We start from the raw sequence: 19,808 nt of genomic DNA, 5'->3' as shown, positions 1-19,808 counted from the left end.
AAATTATATGAATAAAAAACACCCATTGTACATTGTACATCGACATGTGTTGAGACCATTTCCTAGAATTATGTAGTTGCTTACATGTTCCTTGTCAATGTATAATGAAATACTCGAGAGTCACTTAGAGATATGCTCTACTCATTACATTTTTCTAAATGCAATGCGGAAGTCCAGAAGATGATGAAAAAATATTAAAGACACTTTGTATGTCTTTAAATATTTGAGTTATCTGCATTTGATTATTGATCATTGATTGAGTTTTATATAATTTTGTATATAACAAATAGAGATTAGGTGCACAAAAAGCGACACAATATTCGATATTTAATGATAAAATCTTTTAATATATTGCTAAAAGATTCACTTATTAACTTGTATTATGTAACTTATCTTCATAAATAAATGATATTTAGAAATTTTGATTTTATAAATGGCAGTCCAGAATTGCGATTAATATTTTAAGGCTGCAAAATTTGTAATGTCCACGATGACCTAACGAACGCGTAATATTGAGATAAAAATTCTTCAGTACAATCAATATGACGTCACTATCAAATTTGCGACACCGATACGTGATAGGATGATTCGACACGTCTTTAAAACTCCACCGAGGAAGCGTATACGGATCACTCGTTCGAAGCGAGCGCGTGCGTTCTCAAAGAGTCGATTTGTGAGCCATTCCTGACACGGTTAGTATTACCGCACGCTAATTGATGTTATCCAATAATACCCGGCCGCTAATGGATGTTCCACAATATATTAGGATAACACTATTAGCGGAATATTATCGATTATGAAATCAGTATTGCGCGACAATACGAATCGGTGTGGAAAAGAATCCAGTGTTTTAGAGGGAAACGAACTCGTGCGGCGGTTGAATGATCCGCGGAGGTGGTGGCGGCGATAGCCGCAGGTCCATATCCGTTATGTCCGTTAACGAGAACGCGGAACTGCCGTTTGCCGTAATGCGCGGCCCCATATTGTCGTAAGGCGAGCCGGCGGCGACCTCGGTGGAGCGCAAGGCCCGACGTGGCAGCGTGGCGAAGCTAGATACGCTGATCGCCGCTGCAGACGGCAGAGCCGCGGTCTTGCCGCTGGTCGAAACGGCGGTCGTAGCGCCGCTAACCGCGTGGACGGGGATGTCGAGGAGATCCGGATAGCAGCGCTCCGACGACGCGTCCTGCGGCAATGACACGGAGATGAAGATATTGCCGAAGATCCCAGCCGGCAGCACGCCGGTGGTAAATTCCGGCGGCGGGGGCGGAAATACACCGGCGGTAGCCGTGGCAGCGCATGGAACCGCGCGAATCGTGTTCACCGAGTTGTCCGCGGGTCGCAGCCGCTCGACGGTGACCGCGGCCGCGGCCATAGGATCGCAAATAGAGCTACGCTCCGCCAACTCGAGGTCACCGGTGCTACACGCATCACCGATGCTGCTGTGACCGCTGCCGCGGTCGTTACTATTCCCGGGCGTCGTGGTGGTGGTCACGGACAGGTCTAGCAGCTTCTTCTCCTGGTCGCCGAAACTGCTGCTGCTTTGCAGCTTCACCTTCTCCCGTTTACTGTGTCGTCGATTTCCACCGAACAAACAAAGAACCAGCAACACGGCCGAGATGGAAGCACACGCGGCAGCCGCGCCGCCTCCAGCCAAACTCACCCAGAGCAGCCAGTTGTCACTCTGGGAGAGAGTCGGGGCCGTATAAACACGAGGTATTGCCACGCTGACTGTGTCTCGTGCGAGACCAGCGATATTCTTCGCAAAACAGGCATACTCGCCGGCGTCGCTGTCACTGGCGTTGTAAACGGTCAGGTTGCTCCATCGGTCTCCAACGGTTCTCGACGCAGATTTGTCGTTAGATGATATGCCAGCCTCGGACGTTGCGTAAATGACGAGAGTCCCCATGTAGGGTTGATCAGTCGATTTGGTAGCATTAACTGGTCCACCGTTTAATTGCCACCAAACTTCCGGCTCGGGATCGCCGCTCGTTCGACACGCCAAGCTGAGGTTACCGTTGGTCTCCTCTTGTATGCTGCTCGCTAGGACGAATACTTTTGGTTCACAAGCAAATTCCGTAGGTTTTACATCCTCCCATCTGCGGCCCTCCAATCTCGGTGGACCTGAACAGATTTGTGGCACGGAGTACAACTTGCTGGGTACGTCGGGGATAAGCCAGGTGCGGAAATCTCGTAGTCTGCAGTCGCATCTCCATCGATTGCCATCTAGCGTTAAGGTTTTCAAGCGAGATAATCCGGATATCACCGAGGACTCCAAATATTCTAGTTGGTTAGTATCCAACTTCAAGAATTCTAAGCCGGTTAGCCGGGCAAAGGCTTGCCCGTGTACTTCAGTCAAGGAGCATCGTTGTAGCTCTAAATTTCGCAGATGCTGCAGTGCAGGAAACTGTAGATTACGCAAAGTACCGAGCGGATTTCCGCTAAGTATTAAAATGCGCAGACGCTCGTTTCCGAGAAATGTATCCGGCTCCAAGGCCGTTACGTGATTGTCCGACAGATCGATCTCGATGAGTATCCTCATATCTTTGAAAGAATCCGCATGGATACTGTAGATACCGGCATTACGCAGGAAGACCCGTTGCAGATTCACCAGGCCGGCCAGTTTGAATATCTCCTCTTTCAGAGCAGGTATCTTGTTGCCGGACAAGTCGAGCACTTGCATGTCCGGATCGAGGGACGCCGGTAGCGACGTTAGGCCAGCGTCCGGACACAAAGCGGACTTCTTGCCGGAGGTCCACTTGCATCGGCAAACCGCGGGACAGTCGGTCCAATCCGGGAAAGCGGCCGCCCGTGACAGCAAAGCGAAACACCCCGTTAAAAGGAAGAGGGCGAGTAGTATGCGCCCTCCTAGAGGGTGAGGCCTTGTCACTAACATAACACCGTCCTTTTATCGGTGTCTACCCGATGTCTACTGATCCCGTCTGATCCTCTTCTCGCCTCGAGGCGAGAACAGGCAGCTGGCTCCACCGCAACACGGTAACGACGACGACAACAGTTCTCCGTTTCACTGAGGACCTACGAAACAAAGGCCTCGCATCAGCGTAATCGATTGTTTGTGTACTCAATACTTTGCGGTTATCGTGGCATCCCATCAAAGGTTTGTGCTCGCGTCCCGTCAAATTTATCGTCGTCAGACACCGTTAGAGTTCGAACGCAAACGGTAGCGAACTGCTATCACTACTGAAAAACAGGAATTTAATATAGGCAGAAGAATAGGACGGTGGTCTACAAAAGATGTCGCGCATAAAAGGAGAAATATTACATTGCTGGAATAACAGATAGCTTGTGACAGATTAGAGGAGAACTATCTCGAGCTGTGGGAAGGAGCTAATACGAAACGATCGTTCATCACAATCCTCGATTTCTAGCATCTATGAGAGACGAATTTCATATGCAGAAGTTATATCTTTACACACGCGCGTGAAAGTTTGCAGCTATTTAAAACAGATAACATGACGGAATGCGTGAAAACGTCGGGCAGCATTGCGCGAGTAGAACAAAAGGGAGGAAACAGAATTACGGGCGAGAAGTTTCTCAGTCTCTTACTCAAGAGTCTCATTTCTGGCCGTCTAAGCGTGCCGTCCACGACAGCGAATGAGGCCGTCATGCTCGCGTAGACGCTTCCATTGTTTCTCTCAGAGGTATTCATTTCGCAGACCAGTTCTCCGGGTTCTGTCGCACCAGCAGCATTGTCAGCGAGTTCTCAGAGCTCATCCTGATTAAGTGAGCGCCATAAGCGCGCGCGGACCGTAATCCAGCCAGCCACTCTCCTTTATAACTGCTGCGATAATCTGGAAGAAGATTACGAGTCTCGTATAAATTATATTCTTAACGTTATCACCGACGTCGGAGTGGAATACACTTACTTGCGTTCGAGCTTGCGACGATCGCACCACGATGCTATTTATTTAATATGCAGCTCACATAAGTATAGAATCGAAATCAGAAAGAGAGCGCGCGTGACAAACTATCGATTATGCGACCGATATGAATTTTAAATCCCGCCTCGGTGCTCGTCTACGCGGTCAGCATATTAATCAACGATGGAATATGCCTGTCTCGCCATATTAATTGCTGAATCTGCTAACGGTGCTACTAACATTCCCCCCCTCGCCCCGTCCCATCCCATCGGCGCGCGTCGTAATCCACACCAGGCTGCTTATTATACTTATCATAAATTAATCGTGAAGAAGCGTTCGTAGTACCACGATTAGCTCTTTCATGGAACACGAGTCTGCCGAGTTGCGGCGAAGAGTAGATCGGTATCACCTTTCCGCACTGGCTTTCGCAGGCGCGGAATATGACACGGTTGCAGCGTAATTGAGTTGGGCGAAAGTTTCTCGTTGAATTGGCGGCGGGCAGTACGAGTAGTTTCAGTTTACTAGAGTCCATCTAGCTCGTAAACGTCGTCAAGGTGCTTCGTCGCGCGAATTAGCGACGTCGGTCGCGGTACTGAACTTCGCCGATCAACTGGGATCCTTTTTGACCTCCCTCCGGCCTTCCTTCGCTTCTCCCCCTTTCCCTCCGCGGTGTTGGCCGATCTTTGGCTGAACTGACGAACGCGATGTTGGTCGGCCATCAACCGCAGGCCTTCATCAGTTTACCTCAAACACGTAAACTCGCCTCGTGAACTCGAATTAGCGCATGTAACAGGGCGAAAAAGATTCCCGCGGACGCGTTTAATCAATCACGGGACCGTTTACAGCCTCCCACCGACCTTAAAGACGAACGTACACTGTGTCTCACACCCTCGGAATTTCATCGGACTCCATATCGCGCAGTCGTTCTCTCTCCGCAACTTACAGTTCCGTAACTTACAGGTCCAGCGACTTTACGCAAACTTTGTTATCTACTACACCGCCACGGTTACGTATCGAGAGATCAATGAGGGACAAACGACCTTCGCGGACACGACTGTTCTTATCATCGGAATTCCCGCGAGGAACGAAAGAGTGAAGAACGGAGAACGTTCTATCGTTTCTTTCTTCTTTCGAAACAAATGGCGATGCGTCCCTATATACACGTCGCTACATACACTTGCCGACGTTTTTCCTCATCACCGCGTACCCTCCACCGTAAACTTCTCCGTGTTCGCTCTCACGAGAGAACACCCCCCACCTGCGCCATGAGGTCGTCGACTGACATCGATGTCCTCCAACGCTTTCCTCTCTTCGCCGATCAATTAATCTCTGTACCGGCGGAGCCTCGGCGACAACGGGCATCCGCACAAGTCGCTCTGGTCAAATTCGATCTCTGCTGGATTGCGCGAAAGGTGTGATAGAGATTGCACGGAGATCGTTTCATCATCGGAGCCCATCATCTCTCGGTCTTTAGGTTTACTCCGTGAAAGATACTCCAGGCGACCGTTTGGAGGATTGCGAATAGCGCGTCGGCACCCAAATCCAGGCCGGGTGCCCTGATATCACGTCACTCTCCGTCTTTCGACGAACGGCCGCGGAGAGCCGCAGATTTGCCGCAGCGGCCACCGACACGACGGATCTGTATCCGCGTATCCGTCCCTCTCTCGCGCACGCGGCGCCCTCTCCTCTGCGTCCTCCGCCCTCCACCCCCGCGTTCACCTTTCTCTCGCACGAATCTTCCCACTTTGCGTTTCCCTCTCTCTTCCTCCCTCTTTATCCCTCTCTTATCCTCTCGCTCTCTCAATACACCCCCCCCCCCCCGCTATGTGCCGTTCACCCCTTTCCGGTTTCCTAGTCGCATAGCCGTTTGCGGGCAGCACCGTCGAATTCTGGGTAGCGGTTCAATGATAGTAATATCCTCCCCTTCCTACATTCAACCCCCTTCCCATTTGCTTCTTCAACATTCTTTGAGACTTTTCTTTGGTGTATCTTAGTGTCTCGCGAGGCAAGGATTCCGAGGAGATTGTTTCACGTACCTCAGTGGAATCGGTCATAAGGACGTGAAGCGATAGAGGCGCGACAGCGCGGAATCCGCTGAAAGCTGATAATGGTCTGACTGGTGCAGGCGCAGCTACGTCGAAGAGAAATCGATTTTCCCTTTGGATTTTCCCTGCGACGTTAAGGTTGTCGTTTGAACGTTGAGCTAGGATTAATTGGATTCTACTCGCGGATTCTGCGTTATCGACTAGGTGCACTTGCGATATTCAGTTTAGGTCTCTGCAAACTTTAACTTCTGACCTATCAGCATTGCATCACTACTTTATAGAGCGAAGTAGGTTTTGAAGTTACAATATCGAAGCATAGGCAGCTATTATTTAGATAAGAAAATCCGTGAAAGAAAATCGATAATAGCAAAATGGGAAATAGTTTCCAATTAGTGAAGATAATGAAGAAATTCAATCGCACTTTCAAACATTTATTAAAAATAATATCAGGATATATTAATTATCAACAAATATATTATTTAGACGGATTTTGCGAGGATAAGAAGAACTGCAGATTTCTTTACATAGGACAAGAGCGGCTAATTGATGGGTAGAGGAAAAATCGAGCAAAACTACCGGGAAATGTCTCATTTTATGCGTTTTTTCAAGCTTTTATTACAAGAATATAGTATAAACTTTTGCTCGCGATAGCGCTCTCCGTTGCGCGTGAATTTTTATACATATAATTGCATCTCTCAACCCTTCGCGCAGGCCACGATAGTCATAGCTTTCTTCGATAGTTTACCGATATATATATAATAATAGATCTTACGATTAGCTTATCTCGTCTAACTTGTGATCTATAGGTATATTTGGTTTTTCTTCTTCTGATTTAACTGGAAACATACTTGGCAATTCACGTCTAATAAGTACAACGAAGCATTTTTTTTTATCTCGACCTCAACGTGGGCGTCGACGGTCGTCTTCTTCGCGCATTCTATCTGCCGTAATTTTTTTTGTGACCCGGCGTCACCCGCCTGTAATTGATATGTCAATTTTTTTCCTTACAGCGAAGTTCCAGCTCGTTCCGGGGAGAAGCGTAGTTACTGCGAATGTTGACCTCACGGCAGTGCTGGGTATTATTTCCAGCTATTGGCTGAAAGGGTATACAATGGAATTTTTATCAAAGAAAAAATTATACTTTTTTATAAGCTGTGGCAGCTCCTAGGCAAAGAGATTCTAATAATAACTCAATAAAAATTCTCATAATTTAAAAGAAAGAAAATTGTGCGTAATTTTGTAAATTTTACGACGATTAGAAATGTATATATTAATTTTATTTTATTGATCTATATGAGTTTGATCACTTTTGCTTAATACCTTTGTAATATATGTCCTTGTTCATCGTCGGACAATTCTTCGGACCCTGAACACATGATATAAGAATTAGCGCAATTATTTTTATAATAGAAAAAATACATATTGGTACTATTATAGCATACCTGAACATTGAAGTCAATGTTTGTCCGAACAGGACGATGATGAAGGGGTTGCGGTGGTCTAAAGTTATTCGCAAGCGGTGCGTTTGGCTGTTTTTCGTCCCCTTGCATTAACTGCCTCAGAGCGTGTAGCTGCAATAATTATGAAAATAAGAATTGTAAAGCATAATATAAGTAATTTAGAGTTAATTATTTTGGATGCTGGTCTTCTTTTAAAAAGTATTTGAGATAAGTAAAAGATACTATGAAAAAACTATTTAAATTTAACAAAAAAGTAATATATTTTTATATGAATGTGATATATAATTCGTTCCTATAAAGAGATTGTATCTATCGATGTATTTTTTGTATTTATAGTCATGAGTGAGCTTGAATATTACATAAACATCATGCCCAAAAAATAAAAGATAAAAAATAAAAATCATCCTTAATCTGAATCAACATTCGTTATTGAATAACATGGTACGAGGCACAAGTGATTTTATTACCTCGCTGAATGCGATCGATATCAATAATAACAGAATTTGCAATTCCGATGGATAGCTAATTTAAATACGTGATCGATTAACACAAATATTATTATATGAGTATGAGATTGCTTAAGTTATACATTAGAAACAAACATTTGTCGATTTACTACACGCAGCTATTTTTATAAGATCTCTCAATGAAACTCCATTCTATTAATAAAGTCAGCTGCTTAACTTGAGAAAAAGCTAAACAGCAACTCACTGAGCTAATTACGTATTCGCCAATATACATACATATTTCGTGCGCTACAATAAGATTATCGTGAAGAATAAGATTTTAAATATTTTGTTATTTTTACGCTATAGAGAACATTTTGTTCAGTCTTGAAATCAAAACGTTTCTTAGTCAATTTTACGCTTGAAAGAACAAACGACTAAATGTCAAGCACTGTCCTTTTTTGTTTTTTTTTCTTTTCTTTTAGAGATTCCTGTAAAACCCGTCAAGCGTGATTTATGATTACACTGCTCGAAGATACGAGCTTAGTAAGTGCCTCATTTCCACCCTTATTTTGCAACTTACTTTATCCATTCGTTAAAGCACGACCGTCGTCCCTCGACGGTTTCAAAGACTCTGTCTCTCTTAATGATCGGAATTGCATAATTGAGTGGGGCCGCCGTACTTCGCGTCGCGCGCGCGAACGCTCGAGTGCGGGGGCGTGTGCATGCATTTTATAAGAGCCGGCAGCGGCGATACTTGCCTGCTGCTTGGTGATATATATAGGCTTGTTGAGGATGATCCATGTGGTGGTCTCGTGACACGCCGGCATCGTGGTGGAGCCGTCGTACGTCATGTAATGCTTCGTGTCCGGCAGAAGTTCGCGCACCCCGAAACGTTTAATTTCCATGGCCTGCCCTGTGCAATTCATACGATCGATAACGTCAACTTCGTTCGTGTATACGTAATGCATACACGTGCAATGTACGCGTGTTACTGCCCGATTGCTGCCCGATGCCATGGTACACACAGCTGATACGCATATTGTTACGTATCACTGAAGTTACCGTGCATACACCCGCTCGATTGTATTTGCATACGTCAAAGAACACTCGCGTTCCCTTAAAGAATGATGGTAATTATCGATTTATCTTCCCGATAAAAAGTTGGCGACAATAGCCCGTGCAAAGTTTCTTAAAAAGTTATAACGCATGCTGCCATCAAACTTTCGAAGGTACATCAATCTTCCAACTTTTTCATTCGAATTGTACTTTTATCTCAAAACGTTAATTTATACAGAAAAAAGGAGAAATGAGAAATGAACGCGTTAATATACATATTTCAATTTTTATCAATTATCGATTTGTGGAAGCAAAATTCTTAATGTATTATTAAAACGTATCGTTAAAATGTTATTTGAGTTAAACATTATTCATCCCTGCCAAAAAAAAAACGTGGTATTTTATAAATATTCGTCCGTTGCGTCGTTATGAAAGAAATGTAATCCTGCATTAATTCGTTCGATATGCTAATCTTGACTGATATGAGAACTCTCTGAGAATTTTTAAACTCATGCAGCTAAAATTCGTCTGCTAAAACTAGATTATCGTTTTTGTTCAATTGATCGCTACTCCTCCGCGTCGTACTGTTATCCCGGAATTCGTTACGTTATTGGATTTCTCACCTCCGTATTTGATTTTATCCAGCTGCTGCGTGAACGTTCTCAGCTCCGGGTTCGAGAGATCGCCCACCTAGAAAAGGACCGAGATCGCCTATGACGTATCGCTTATTCCGAGCTTTATTTAACATGTGATAAGCATTTATAAGAGAGATTGTGCATGTACCTGTAAAAGAAGCGATACCGCCACGATCCCCTGCGCCCTGTGCAGGGCGTCCGTGAAGTTGTTATAGAGCTGCGAGTTGAAGCCGAATATCTGAAGCTACGAGAACAAAAGGCTTTGAAACGTATTTAGAGAATTCAAGATTAAAGAACTTTTTTTTTCTTTTTAACTTAAGTGCATCAACGAGAATTTAATTTCGATTAAATTCTTCCACAAACAAGCTTTGAAGTTGAAACGGAAAAGATCGCGAGGAATGTCGGAGGCTTTGAGATATTTTTACTTGTCTCTCTGTCTCATTTCGTACCTCGGCAGGAAACGCATGTCCATCGACGGTGTGTTCGCTGCCGATGCGATCGTCCGCGCCGAAGTGCAAATGAATCTCGTGAAATTGATAACGATAACTGAGCGGACCACCGGAAATATTGACGGGATGGCGGGTGTCGTTCTCCACGGCGAACACAACACTATGGCCGGTGTTCGCCAGTACGCCGTTGATTCTGTGCTTATCCAAATGGAGCGGTTGTAAATTCGGGTCGAAAAGCAATTGATTAGGATCGAGATTGACTGGTGATTGTCTTCGACCTTTGTTACAGAGCCACCATTCCGGGTTGATGAGACCCCAGAAGGCAGGACCTTTGAATAATCGAAGGAATTTTTCAGATCATATTAGATAACAAAAGAGAAGGATATTTGATTGATAATGATAATTTATTTGAAAAGAGCGATCTGGCTTACCAGAAATACCGTCGTATGTCCACCATTCCTCCCAGCTAACGGGTGTCGATTCTGCAAATATTTTGTTATTAATAAGTGATATAATCTCTATGAGAAATCCGATAATTCAGCATAAATTTACGAGAATTGGATAAATGCATTGTTTGGCGCTGAGAATGAGGACAAAAGACTCTTTGTGTTGATTGAATCGCATTAAGTAAATGTATCGGACGTCATAATAGCTTCTAATAGCATAATATTATTTATTCACTGAATTATGATTGAATGATCCAACGTCCATAGAGTAAAAAGCTTTTAATACTCGAATTTCTTATATAAAAAAATTCAATAATAGCAGCGTTATCAAACTTTGATAAATATATCGGAATTAAAATACATTGTGAAATTAAAATATTATATTTTATATATACAAATATATATTGAACATGGCTGTTTCAATTTACATAATATTGTTTCAAATAAAGAAGGCTCACGTCCAAAATAATGTCTATCAGGTAATAAAGACAAACATAGGATAATGAAAAAATTTTTTTTATTGAGAATTACGTATAGAAAAATATTAGAAACTTATAACGATGTTGGACATACCAACCTTTTATCAAAATGACAACAAACACTCCCCAGACACCCAGGAAGACGGAACTGAAGGGGGCCATTCCTAGCGCTCTGCGGTCTTCGTCAATTGAACATCATTCGGTTCGTTTCTGCGACACAGAGAGAAGGAGAACCAGTTGATTCACGGGCTGGGCTCGAAAGTGCTCGCGTGTCGCGCACCCTTTCATGTGCCCCTCCGAGGCCCGCGGAGGTCGCGACTTTCGCCCTCTCGGGTAACTTCAACAGCCTGAACCATCCACGAGAGACTCTCCGATGAGCCTCGGTAACTTTCGAGGGAGAGAAACTTGACGATCTACGATAACGTAATTGATCCGTCAACCGTACCGCCCCTCCAAAAAGAACAAAAAAAGAAAGAAAATCCGCGAACCGCCGTCGTCGGTTCTAATCTAATCGTTTGGCGTCACGCAACGCGACGACTCCGACGTCGACGAACATCGACGTTGAATTTGCATCTCTGACGCTCGTTCCGCACGAGAGGATTATCGTGTGGCACGATAACACTCGCGGGTGACTCTCACGTTCGTGTGAATTCTCGCGTAGCCGTTACAACAAGTCCGTAATCGGATCAGTCATCCGTTGTCTTCGGCAACGGGAGGAAAGGCTCTTTCTCTGTCTCTCTTATTATTCGCAGTATTTTCGCGGAATGCATGCAACAGAGGAAGTATCAAGTGAGGCGCGAGTTCGAGCATTACGAGTAAGAAAGAAGAGACAAAATCCGCAGTCATCGTTGTCCGGCGTCGCTTAAATGGGGGCGGGGTTCTCTCTTCGCTCGATCCCCACTCTGGTCCATTCTGTGGAGTCCACTTCACCCCGGGTTCCTCCACGGCACTCGAGCGGTGTATTCTTAGGTCAGGGAAAACTCGAGTGCGCGGCTCGCTTCGATCGATCGATCGGATCTCCACACGTCCATCCACGCGAAGAAGAAAAAAAAAGAAAAGAAGCTAGCGAGAGCGAGAGAGAGCGAGAGAGAGAGAGAGAGAGAGAGAGAGAGAGAGAGAGAGAATACGTGCTCTCCGCACGCTCGTGAATTTCAAAGGATAGCCACTCTTCGTCGTCGCCGCGTCAGCCGCGCGGCTTATTCTCTTTTTCTCTTCCTCTCTATCTCCCTCTCTCTCTCTCTCTCTCTCTTTTCCTCTCTTTCTTTCTTGCCTCGACTTCGCCGATGTGTCTTCGAGATAGATACTTTTATCGCGCATCGAAACTCGCTGCTGAAATATCTCGAGCCTTCGCGCCCATCGATCGTGCTTCGCACGTAGCCACTTCATCCTGCTTTAGTCGCCTATCGACCGATACAAACGGACTTTCTCCCAAAACGCTAGAAGTTTGTGTTCATTGTTGAATTTTCACTGTTCTCGTCAGAAATAAATTCAAGAAATGCGAATATAACTAAAAAATAATCAATCAGATCACACAAGATAGATTCGTTACGAAATTGACTTGGAAAGAGAAATCAATTTATCATTAAGTCTAATAAGATCGGAATTAATGATAAACTTATTCCCTTTCTTGGTTAAATAAATAATATTCTATATTAGAATTATACTCGTATATGCGATATAAACAGAGAAAGTGAATTGAACTAATCTGAAATTAAAGACAATTCTTGGGCGCGCGCACATCGATAAAAACTAGTTCCTTCTAATCATTGTCATTATTTGACATTTTTTTTATTCGAGATGAATCGTTAAAAATTTTGAAGTGAAACGCTTTAAAACTGACAAAGAAAAATTCGATACTGTACTATGACATTTTAAAAATTTGTCAACCTGTTTCTACGTACAAATCACTCAGCATTTAGAGAAATGTCAGTGTTGTTTAAAAAAATAACTGGATTTTTATTACATTTTAGTTAGTTTTTAGAACCAATATGAACGATCACCAATCGAACAAGAAAGTCAAAATTTGAGTTTTTACGAGAATATAATTTTGCAAAACTGCATTATTACTTTTAGCAATAATTGTTGAAAACAATGACGATTATACTTAGCATTATACCGTATGACTAATTTTATGCGTGAGTCTCATATTTTGAAAATCAATTATACATATACAAATTTTAACAAAATATCTCACACTTAGAGAAGTGCTATGTGATATTCGATCGTTCAACATAATTTAGCCAATTTAATTATTTACTTTCTTCGCGAGAAAGAATATCAAATTATCGTTATACCGTTCGAAATAATTAACACTTGTAGTACGTTCAGCTTCATTAGTTTTTATTTAGTGACTCGAAGGGGCTTAACTCGATATTTCGCGAGGTCCGTCATACCCACGAGAAACGATGCGCGTAGGAATCTTGATCGATTTACCGTATTACCAGAGTGCAAGCGTTCATCTCTTGTTGCTTCGCGTTTCCAGGCCGAGCGAGTGGCTAAACTCAAATTGTTATCACCGCTAATCGATTAATCGAACGATGTTCCACCGCCGGCGAGCTTCTCCGTCCCGAGCAACAAACATTCCATCCGCGCGTTCTGAATCCCAGACAAACGCGATGGTAAGGACCGACGCGGGTGTCTCGTTTTCACACAGAAGAAAAGTATTCCTCCCCCCTCCCTCGCCTCACCCTCCTTTCTTATCGCGTCTATATCGACCATCTCTCTTACATCTCTCGATCGCTTTTCGCTACGGTTGCTTTCCTCTCGTAAATCGCGATTCCTTCATACCTTAATCCGCTTCTGCTTCGTACGCTGTATTCTCACACGCCACGTTTCCCTTTACACGTATCTATTTCCCTCGTTTCCTCATATATATCCCGCTTCTACTTGATCGCTTCTACTTACAGCTTCGTGCTTCAGTTGCTCGCTACCTCATACCTGGATGGTCTTGCTTTTCATATCATCTTCACGACGCCGCGACGCCGCGCGCAGTCACGCGACGAAGACATATCCTGACGTTTATCCTGTCAACTGCTAAACCGTCTTCAGCACATTCGACGCGGAAGCGGATTTACGGGTGCTGATCGAGGATGATTGAGAAGTATAGAGGGAAAGAGAGATGGAGGAAAGAGGAATAGAGAAATAGAGGAAGAGAGGAAGATAGAAAGAGAGTAGGTGCACGCAGGTGCGACGGGGGGCAGGAGCGCGCGCGAATCGATCGCGGGGTCCGCGACGCGAAACGCCGCGACGCGGCGACGAACGAACGGTGCGGCCGAAAATTCGCGTGACGAGAACGCGAAATGGGGAACGCGCGCGGCGTCTCCCTTGCGGAAATCAATAAGCGGCGATCGCTGAGAACGTGCTTTCTCCGCGCCGTCCTGAAGCTTCCGTTCCGCTTTTCGTCGACGATTCGACGATTTCGATCTCGCGCGCGCGAACCGGCGACAAAAAAGAATTCTACATATCCTCCACCAAGAAAGAAAGAAAACCTACCCTCTCTGTACGGTTCGCCTCTCTCACTCTCGCCTTTGCTCGTTGAACTACCACTAGGGGATACTAACCGTGGACGACGAAAAGGACGACGTCTTTCTTTTCCTCCTCCTCCTCCTTCTCCGCCGGCGCACCACTTCTTCCACCGATTTCGCCGTCGACCGCGGCCACGACGACGCGCGCCACGCAGGAGGCCGGTGTCCCCTTCGAGGACGATGCCGCCGGAGGACGATGCCGCCGTGCGCGTCGCGGCAGATTCGCCGATTCGCGGCCCGGCGCCCGAAAGCTTCCCACAGATACTCCCTGTCTCTTTTATTCGCCCGATTTTCTCTCCGATTCTATCTCGTATATTTCCTCCACCTGTTCCTACCGATTTCTGTTTCTTTTTCCCTCTCGATCACGGAATAATTTCGTTAAAAGCGCACGGCGGCGAAGGAACGACGAAGGAGGAACGACTGCCCTACGAGGCGACTGTATACGTCCCTCCTCGCGCGTCCTCACCCCCTATACCCCTTCTCTCGCTTAAATCCCTTTCTCTATCCCTCGCACGCCAGCTACCCTCGGCATCTCTCTCTCTCTCTCTCTCTCTCTCTCTCTCTCTCTCTCTCTCACTCACTCACTCACTCACTCACTCACTCACTCACTCTCGACGTTATCGTGGCGCACGCGCCAGGTGTGTCTTCCTCTCTACCCTCCGCGTGTGCGCTGAGCGCTCTCTCCATTCTCTCTCTTTGCCTACCTCACCTTCCCTCTTTCCCCTTTCCCTCTTTCATCGCCCCTCTCGCGCGCGCGATCTATTTCGTATTCGTTCCTCCTGCGCGGCCCGCTCTGCCCGCTCTGCCCGCTCTGCCCGCTCAGCTCGCTCGCTACGTTCGCGCTTGTTCGGCCGCCGCATCGACGCGTCCGGACACGGGGGACGAGATTCCTGTGCCTCCGTACGCTCGCACGTTCGCCCGTTCGTCCGTTCGCTCTTAGCCACCATCGTCATCGTTTCTCGTCGTCGGGACGTTTGCGCACTCGAGCCACTGCTCTGGCATGAGTCGGAATAAGAGGAATGGAAAGCATGAGGGAAAGGGAGCCCACCCGGAGAGCGGAGACGCTCTCTCTCCTCCGTCCTTCAGTCATGAAGGAATCCCGCGCGAGCCGGCTCGAATTACGGCGAATTGACCTATTTGCCTCAAAGGGGTGGGTTGGTTGCGCTCCTTCGGTAGGAGACGAGCCCGCTCTTGCGAGGAACCGTCCGGAATCGTAAGCCGGATAAGGGCGCAATGTCGTAGAGCGCGACCTCGAAGCCGCTCTCTGCAATTTCCCTTCCCTTTGTATGCAAGCGGCGGCGCTCGATTGCACAAAAGGGAGAGGGATCGAGGGTCGGAAAATCTTGGAGCGAATCCCTCCCCCTCCCCTCCTCCTCCTCTCTCTCTCTCTCTCTCTTTCTTTCTCTCGTCTTTACCCCTCGTCTTTACCTCCGTGCCTCTTCGGCCATCGGATTCGCGTTTCTTTTCTTCTCGAGACTTGCCGCGCGTAACCAGAGCGCGCTATTATATCGGGCGTTCGGTCGGTCGATCCCAGGGTTGCTCCCGCTTTCCGGAGAAGTATGCCAGGAATTTATAGAATCCATCGGGGATATCGGCAAACTGATCCCATCCCATCTGGATATTTCTTGAACCACCACAAACGTAGATATACAATTCTGAACGGATATTCGAATTATAATTATCGCGTTGCGGAAATTAGATTGATTGGCACGAATTTATTAACAACTGACGTGTGGACCATTAACGTGTTTTTGCACATTATGACGCGACACAAATTGTGACGGTACATGATACGTATTAACGTGCAGGCTGTATAAGAAAACGTCGTAGGTATTTATGATAAATGTTATAAATGCGAGCATACGGCACGTACGTATTATATGCAATACGTATTGTGTTACTAGCGCAATATTATCATTAATATCGATATCATTTGATGTATCGATAATAGCATAAATAATAAAATTATATATATGCAATTATATGCATGTATTTACATTCGGAGTAAATAATTAAAAACAATGTACATTTACAGAAGGTGACTTTCATTTTCTAAATTTTGCCCGTATACGTTTCCGGAAAGAGACGGTTATATTTAATTCCAGAGTTCTGAGAATATCACTGCCAGAGAGAACTCTTCGCAGAAACGTCTTCTATTTCCGTGAGTTTCCTCGCGTTTTCCCTCGATTGAGGAAAGCTCGGCTCCTCCCGGGCAAGGGATGTAGGCGGCATCGTCGAGCGTTAATCCTGTCATCGACATCGGTCCGCGGAACTTTACGGTGGCGACTTCCGGCTCCGCCGTGAGAGTATATCGATAGACACATCGGGGTGAAATTACGCTCGGGGATCCTCTGGCGTTGGCGTTTCGAGGTCACCAGGCGCCCCCGCCAGGATCTCCGGCGCGCGGATACACCGAAAAGCCCCTGACTGGTCGACTCTACGCGGAGGCGCTTATCGATTTTCAAAGCGGCATTGCCCCCCGCCGTGAACGCCGCTCTTCCAGCAGGTCGTCGTCGTCGTCGTCGTCGTCGCCGCCGCCGCCGCCGCCGCCGCCGTCACCGTCGTCCTCCACGTTCTCTTCGTCTTGTACGCGTTCTTGTACGCGAGAGACAGAGCGAAGAAAAGTGAGAGAAAGAGGATTGCTTTTGGACGATCGTGCGACCAACCGAATCGATAAGATTCGCGTCCTAACATCCTGATGCACTCTCGCGGCTGCATCTGATTGCCCATTGCACATGCACGCCTGTTTGTGGATATTGGATTTGCCGCGAGACTTATGCCCGAGCCTCGCTTCGGCACGTTTCATAACGGTGGTTAGAAGCGACGGCGGTGGCAGCGACGAGTGACGACGATTATGGGTTATCGATATTGCGGACTTAGCTCACCGCGCGCGAGCCGGGACGCTCATGGATATGCAAAAATGTAAAAAAGCGCTTTCCCAGACAACGTGGGCGGGGGGGTATTTGGACGGCGATCGTGTCGCCCTGGCGTGAGCAAACTAGTTTGCCTCTTTCGGGAACACGTCAAGAGACGCCGCCGGGTCCGAAAGCCTATGGCCACTGGACAAATTCAGGGCGATGTTTTTGGTCGATGTCCGATAGTCTAACGACGAGAGGCGGTATAAAAAGAGGCACTGCACAGGAAAGGTGTGGAGAGGAGAAAATTTATGGAACTATTACAAAGCGGAAACGTATGTTATAGCAGAGTAAATTATGCAAACGTTTGGATATGTTTACATAATTTTGATACGCGCGTAAATATATATTTGTTTGTATAAGAAAAATTGCACGTGGATTGTCTTTTTCATAAATAAAACTGTTTGAACAAAGAAATCGATTAAAGAAGTACGAAAAATAAAAGTTTGCCTTGAAAAATATGAGTATCCGCCATCAAGATTTCTTAATATTTATTACACAGCTGGTTCTACAGTTTCGTCTGACTAACACGCAAGTGTTCTACTTACACGAGAGATAGCGGTTCATCATTGCGAAAATGTATAGAGGCAATTAGCCGTGTCACATGACATTATGTTCTGTCAAAACTTTAGGCAGCTTTAGAACCGTTATTAACGTCTACAACGTTTCTATATCGTATATTTCGTACACTCTAAAATGCTACTATGTGATTATTTAAGCCGAAAATACGAGTTTAAATTAGTGATTACCTTGCAAATTTTGGAAGTTTAAATTAGAGAGAGAGAGAGAGAGAGAGAGAGAGAGAGAGAGAGAGAGAGAGAAGCAATTCATGCATCCTGCTTTTCCACAGGAGGAATGGTAAATATCTCAGAGGGCTTTCAACTCTTTAAACGATCGTTTGAACGCGTAATTGCTATAACTGGATGCTGTAAGCATGGCGCGGCTTATGAATAGTAATTCGTGCATTATTATTAGCTTTGACTGCAACGATCTAATTACTATCAGTTTCCGATATCGTACTTATTAGTAGTCATCCAACGCAAATTACAAATACGAATTCCGCAGATGAATGAAACAAAGAAAGTAAGAATAATGACCCATTGATCTCAGCATGAAAATAGTTTGTGTTTTTTTTCTTAATAACAATTATATGTGGAATATCTGACAACTTTCTAAATCTTGTACAGCAAATATTTTTTTATATTTCATTAATTATTATAAAAAATTATTTATTTTAATTTGCAGATTTATTTTGAAGGCTTCATAGAAATATCGCAAAAAGGTTAGATAATTGATTAATAAAAAATATTTCTGGAACTAGTCGTCCTATTAAAGTTTCAAATATGGAGTTTTTATATTCCTTATATTAATGAATTATACGAGTATATCATTGCTAAAGTAAGACGAAAGTGAGCATTTTGTTACTTAAAAAAAATCAATATTTTACATTGTAGGGATAATATTCTTTTTCTGTTTTTAAGTCAAAAAGTGATGTTCTTTTCATTCTGCACTCCGATGCTTGGAGTCAGCCGTTAATCGAAATCATGGGTAATGTCCGGAAAATTACCTAGGCATCCAGGATAAGACACGAAATATCTTAATACTTGTCTGTAGACAACATGACTTTCAAAATATTTACAAGGGAGGGGGAGAGAGAGAGAGAGAGAGAATAAGCAATTATTATTCATCTCAATTCAAATAAATTTTTCAAAATTGAATACAAGATTTGCGATTCTACATTATTGCGGAATATTACAAGATTATAGTACTAAAATACCGTTTCTCGAAATTTCCTTCTACTTGAGTATTCGTTAAGGCGAATTATTAAAGTAGAGTAGATTTTGTAATATGCTTTGATAATTTATCGATAAGGATCTCCAATATTCACAAAGAAGGATTTCAACTTGTATATACATTTGCGCTTTCAATTTTAAAATTGTCAAAAATTCACACATTGAATTTCATTTTATTTTCGTATCGTTTATAAGCATTATGTTACCTTCTATTTGAATTTCAAATTATCACAAAAGATGTCTCGCCAAGAATTCCCAACCGTGAGATCTACCCGAACATGCGGCAATAACAAGTAGTAGATGCACTAAAAAAAAAAAAAAAAGAATAGAAGGAAGGAACAGTCGCTCGAAGTTACTTTTTCGAATAGTAGCGATGAAACATTCTTTTCAGGAGTCGAATACAGAAACGTCGTCGGTCGCGAAAATCCAATAAAGACGGTGCTCGTAAAGCGAAGCAAAGAAAGGATTACCATACCGACGAGAATAATGTACGATGAAATGTGATGGTGAATTATAACGGAATGTCATTACGTTCTTGGAATGTTAAGAAAAAAATACAACTTTTTTTCGTTGCAATTTTACATATGTAAAATTGTGAGGATCTAACGATTTTCGCTACTATAATTTCGCGTGTGCCATCTCTTATCTCCAGAAATGTAACACTGGCAATTTAATACTG

At 44.6% G+C, this 19,808-nt stretch overlaps 2 protein-coding genes across 5 annotated transcripts; both read right to left on the bottom strand.

Annotated features, from left to right (window-relative positions):
* Positions 1–471: 471 nt before the first annotated feature.
* LOC108752462 (leucine-rich repeat-containing protein 24-like) lies at positions 472–3,972 on the bottom strand. The gene is made up of 3 exons (XM_018493291.1): positions 3,885–3,972; positions 3,565–3,809; positions 472–3,033 (listed from the first exon to the last, which is right to left on the bottom strand). The coding sequence occupies exon 3, from the start codon at positions 2,891–2,893 to the stop codon at positions 851–853; it is 2,043 nt and encodes a 680-aa protein (XP_018348793.1). The 5' UTR covers positions 2,894–3,033; positions 3,565–3,809; positions 3,885–3,972; the 3' UTR covers positions 472–850.
* Positions 3,973–6,462: 2,490 nt separating this feature from the next.
* Positions 6,463–14,844, bottom strand: LOC108752433 (carbonic anhydrase-related protein 10). 4 transcript variants are annotated; one of them, XM_018493241.1, is made up of 10 exons: positions 14,458–14,844; positions 10,996–11,310; positions 10,404–10,454; positions 9,973–10,301; positions 9,672–9,767; positions 9,512–9,578; positions 8,591–8,745; positions 7,366–7,494; positions 7,244–7,289; positions 6,463–7,019 (listed from the first exon to the last, which is right to left on the bottom strand). In XM_018493241.1, the coding sequence occupies exons 2-10, from the start codon at positions 11,057–11,059 to the stop codon at positions 7,003–7,005; spliced, it is 954 nt and encodes a 317-aa protein (XP_018348743.1). In that variant the 5' UTR covers positions 11,060–11,310; positions 14,458–14,844; the 3' UTR covers positions 6,463–7,002. The 4 variants fall into 4 exon arrangements, with proteins under 4 accessions (XP_018348743.1, XP_018348742.1, XP_018348745.1 ...); XM_018493240.1 differs by having other exon boundaries at positions 10,996–11,107; XM_018493243.1 differs by lacking the exon at positions 14,458–14,844 and adding an exon at positions 13,828–13,992 and having other exon boundaries at positions 10,996–11,107.
* Positions 14,845–19,808: the final 4,964 nt, after the last annotated feature.

The sequence above is a fragment of the Trachymyrmex septentrionalis genome, unplaced genomic scaffold (genome assembly GCF_001594115.1).
Source record: "Trachymyrmex septentrionalis isolate Tsep2-gDNA-1 unplaced genomic scaffold, Tsep1.0 scaffold60, whole genome shotgun sequence".
Taxonomy (NCBI): Eukaryota; Metazoa; Arthropoda; class Insecta; order Hymenoptera; family Formicidae; genus Trachymyrmex; species Trachymyrmex septentrionalis.
The sequence above is the reverse complement of the archived record's forward strand: the minus strand, read 5'-3'. Positions and strand labels throughout refer to the sequence as shown.

What these genes read in the sequence shown, in the direction of transcription:
- LOC108752462 (XM_018493291.1), bottom strand. Translation starts at nt 2,893, where the DNA reads ATGTTAGTGACAAGGCCTCACCCTCTAGGAGGGCGCATACTACTCGCC.
- LOC108752433 (XM_018493241.1), bottom strand. Translation starts at nt 11,059, where the DNA reads ATGGCCCCCTTCAGTTCCGTCTTCCTGGGTGTCTGGGGAGTGTTTGTT. An exon ending in GACATGCGTTTCCTGCCGAG is followed by an intron (nt 9,768 to 9,972) that starts GTACGAAATGAG and finishes TTGTTCTCGTAG; the next exon opens with CTTCAGATATTCGGCTTCAA. An exon ending in TATATATCACCAAGCAGCAG is followed by an intron (nt 7,495 to 8,590) that starts GCAAGTATCGCC and finishes TAATTATTGCAG; the next exon opens with CTACACGCTCTGAGGCAGTT.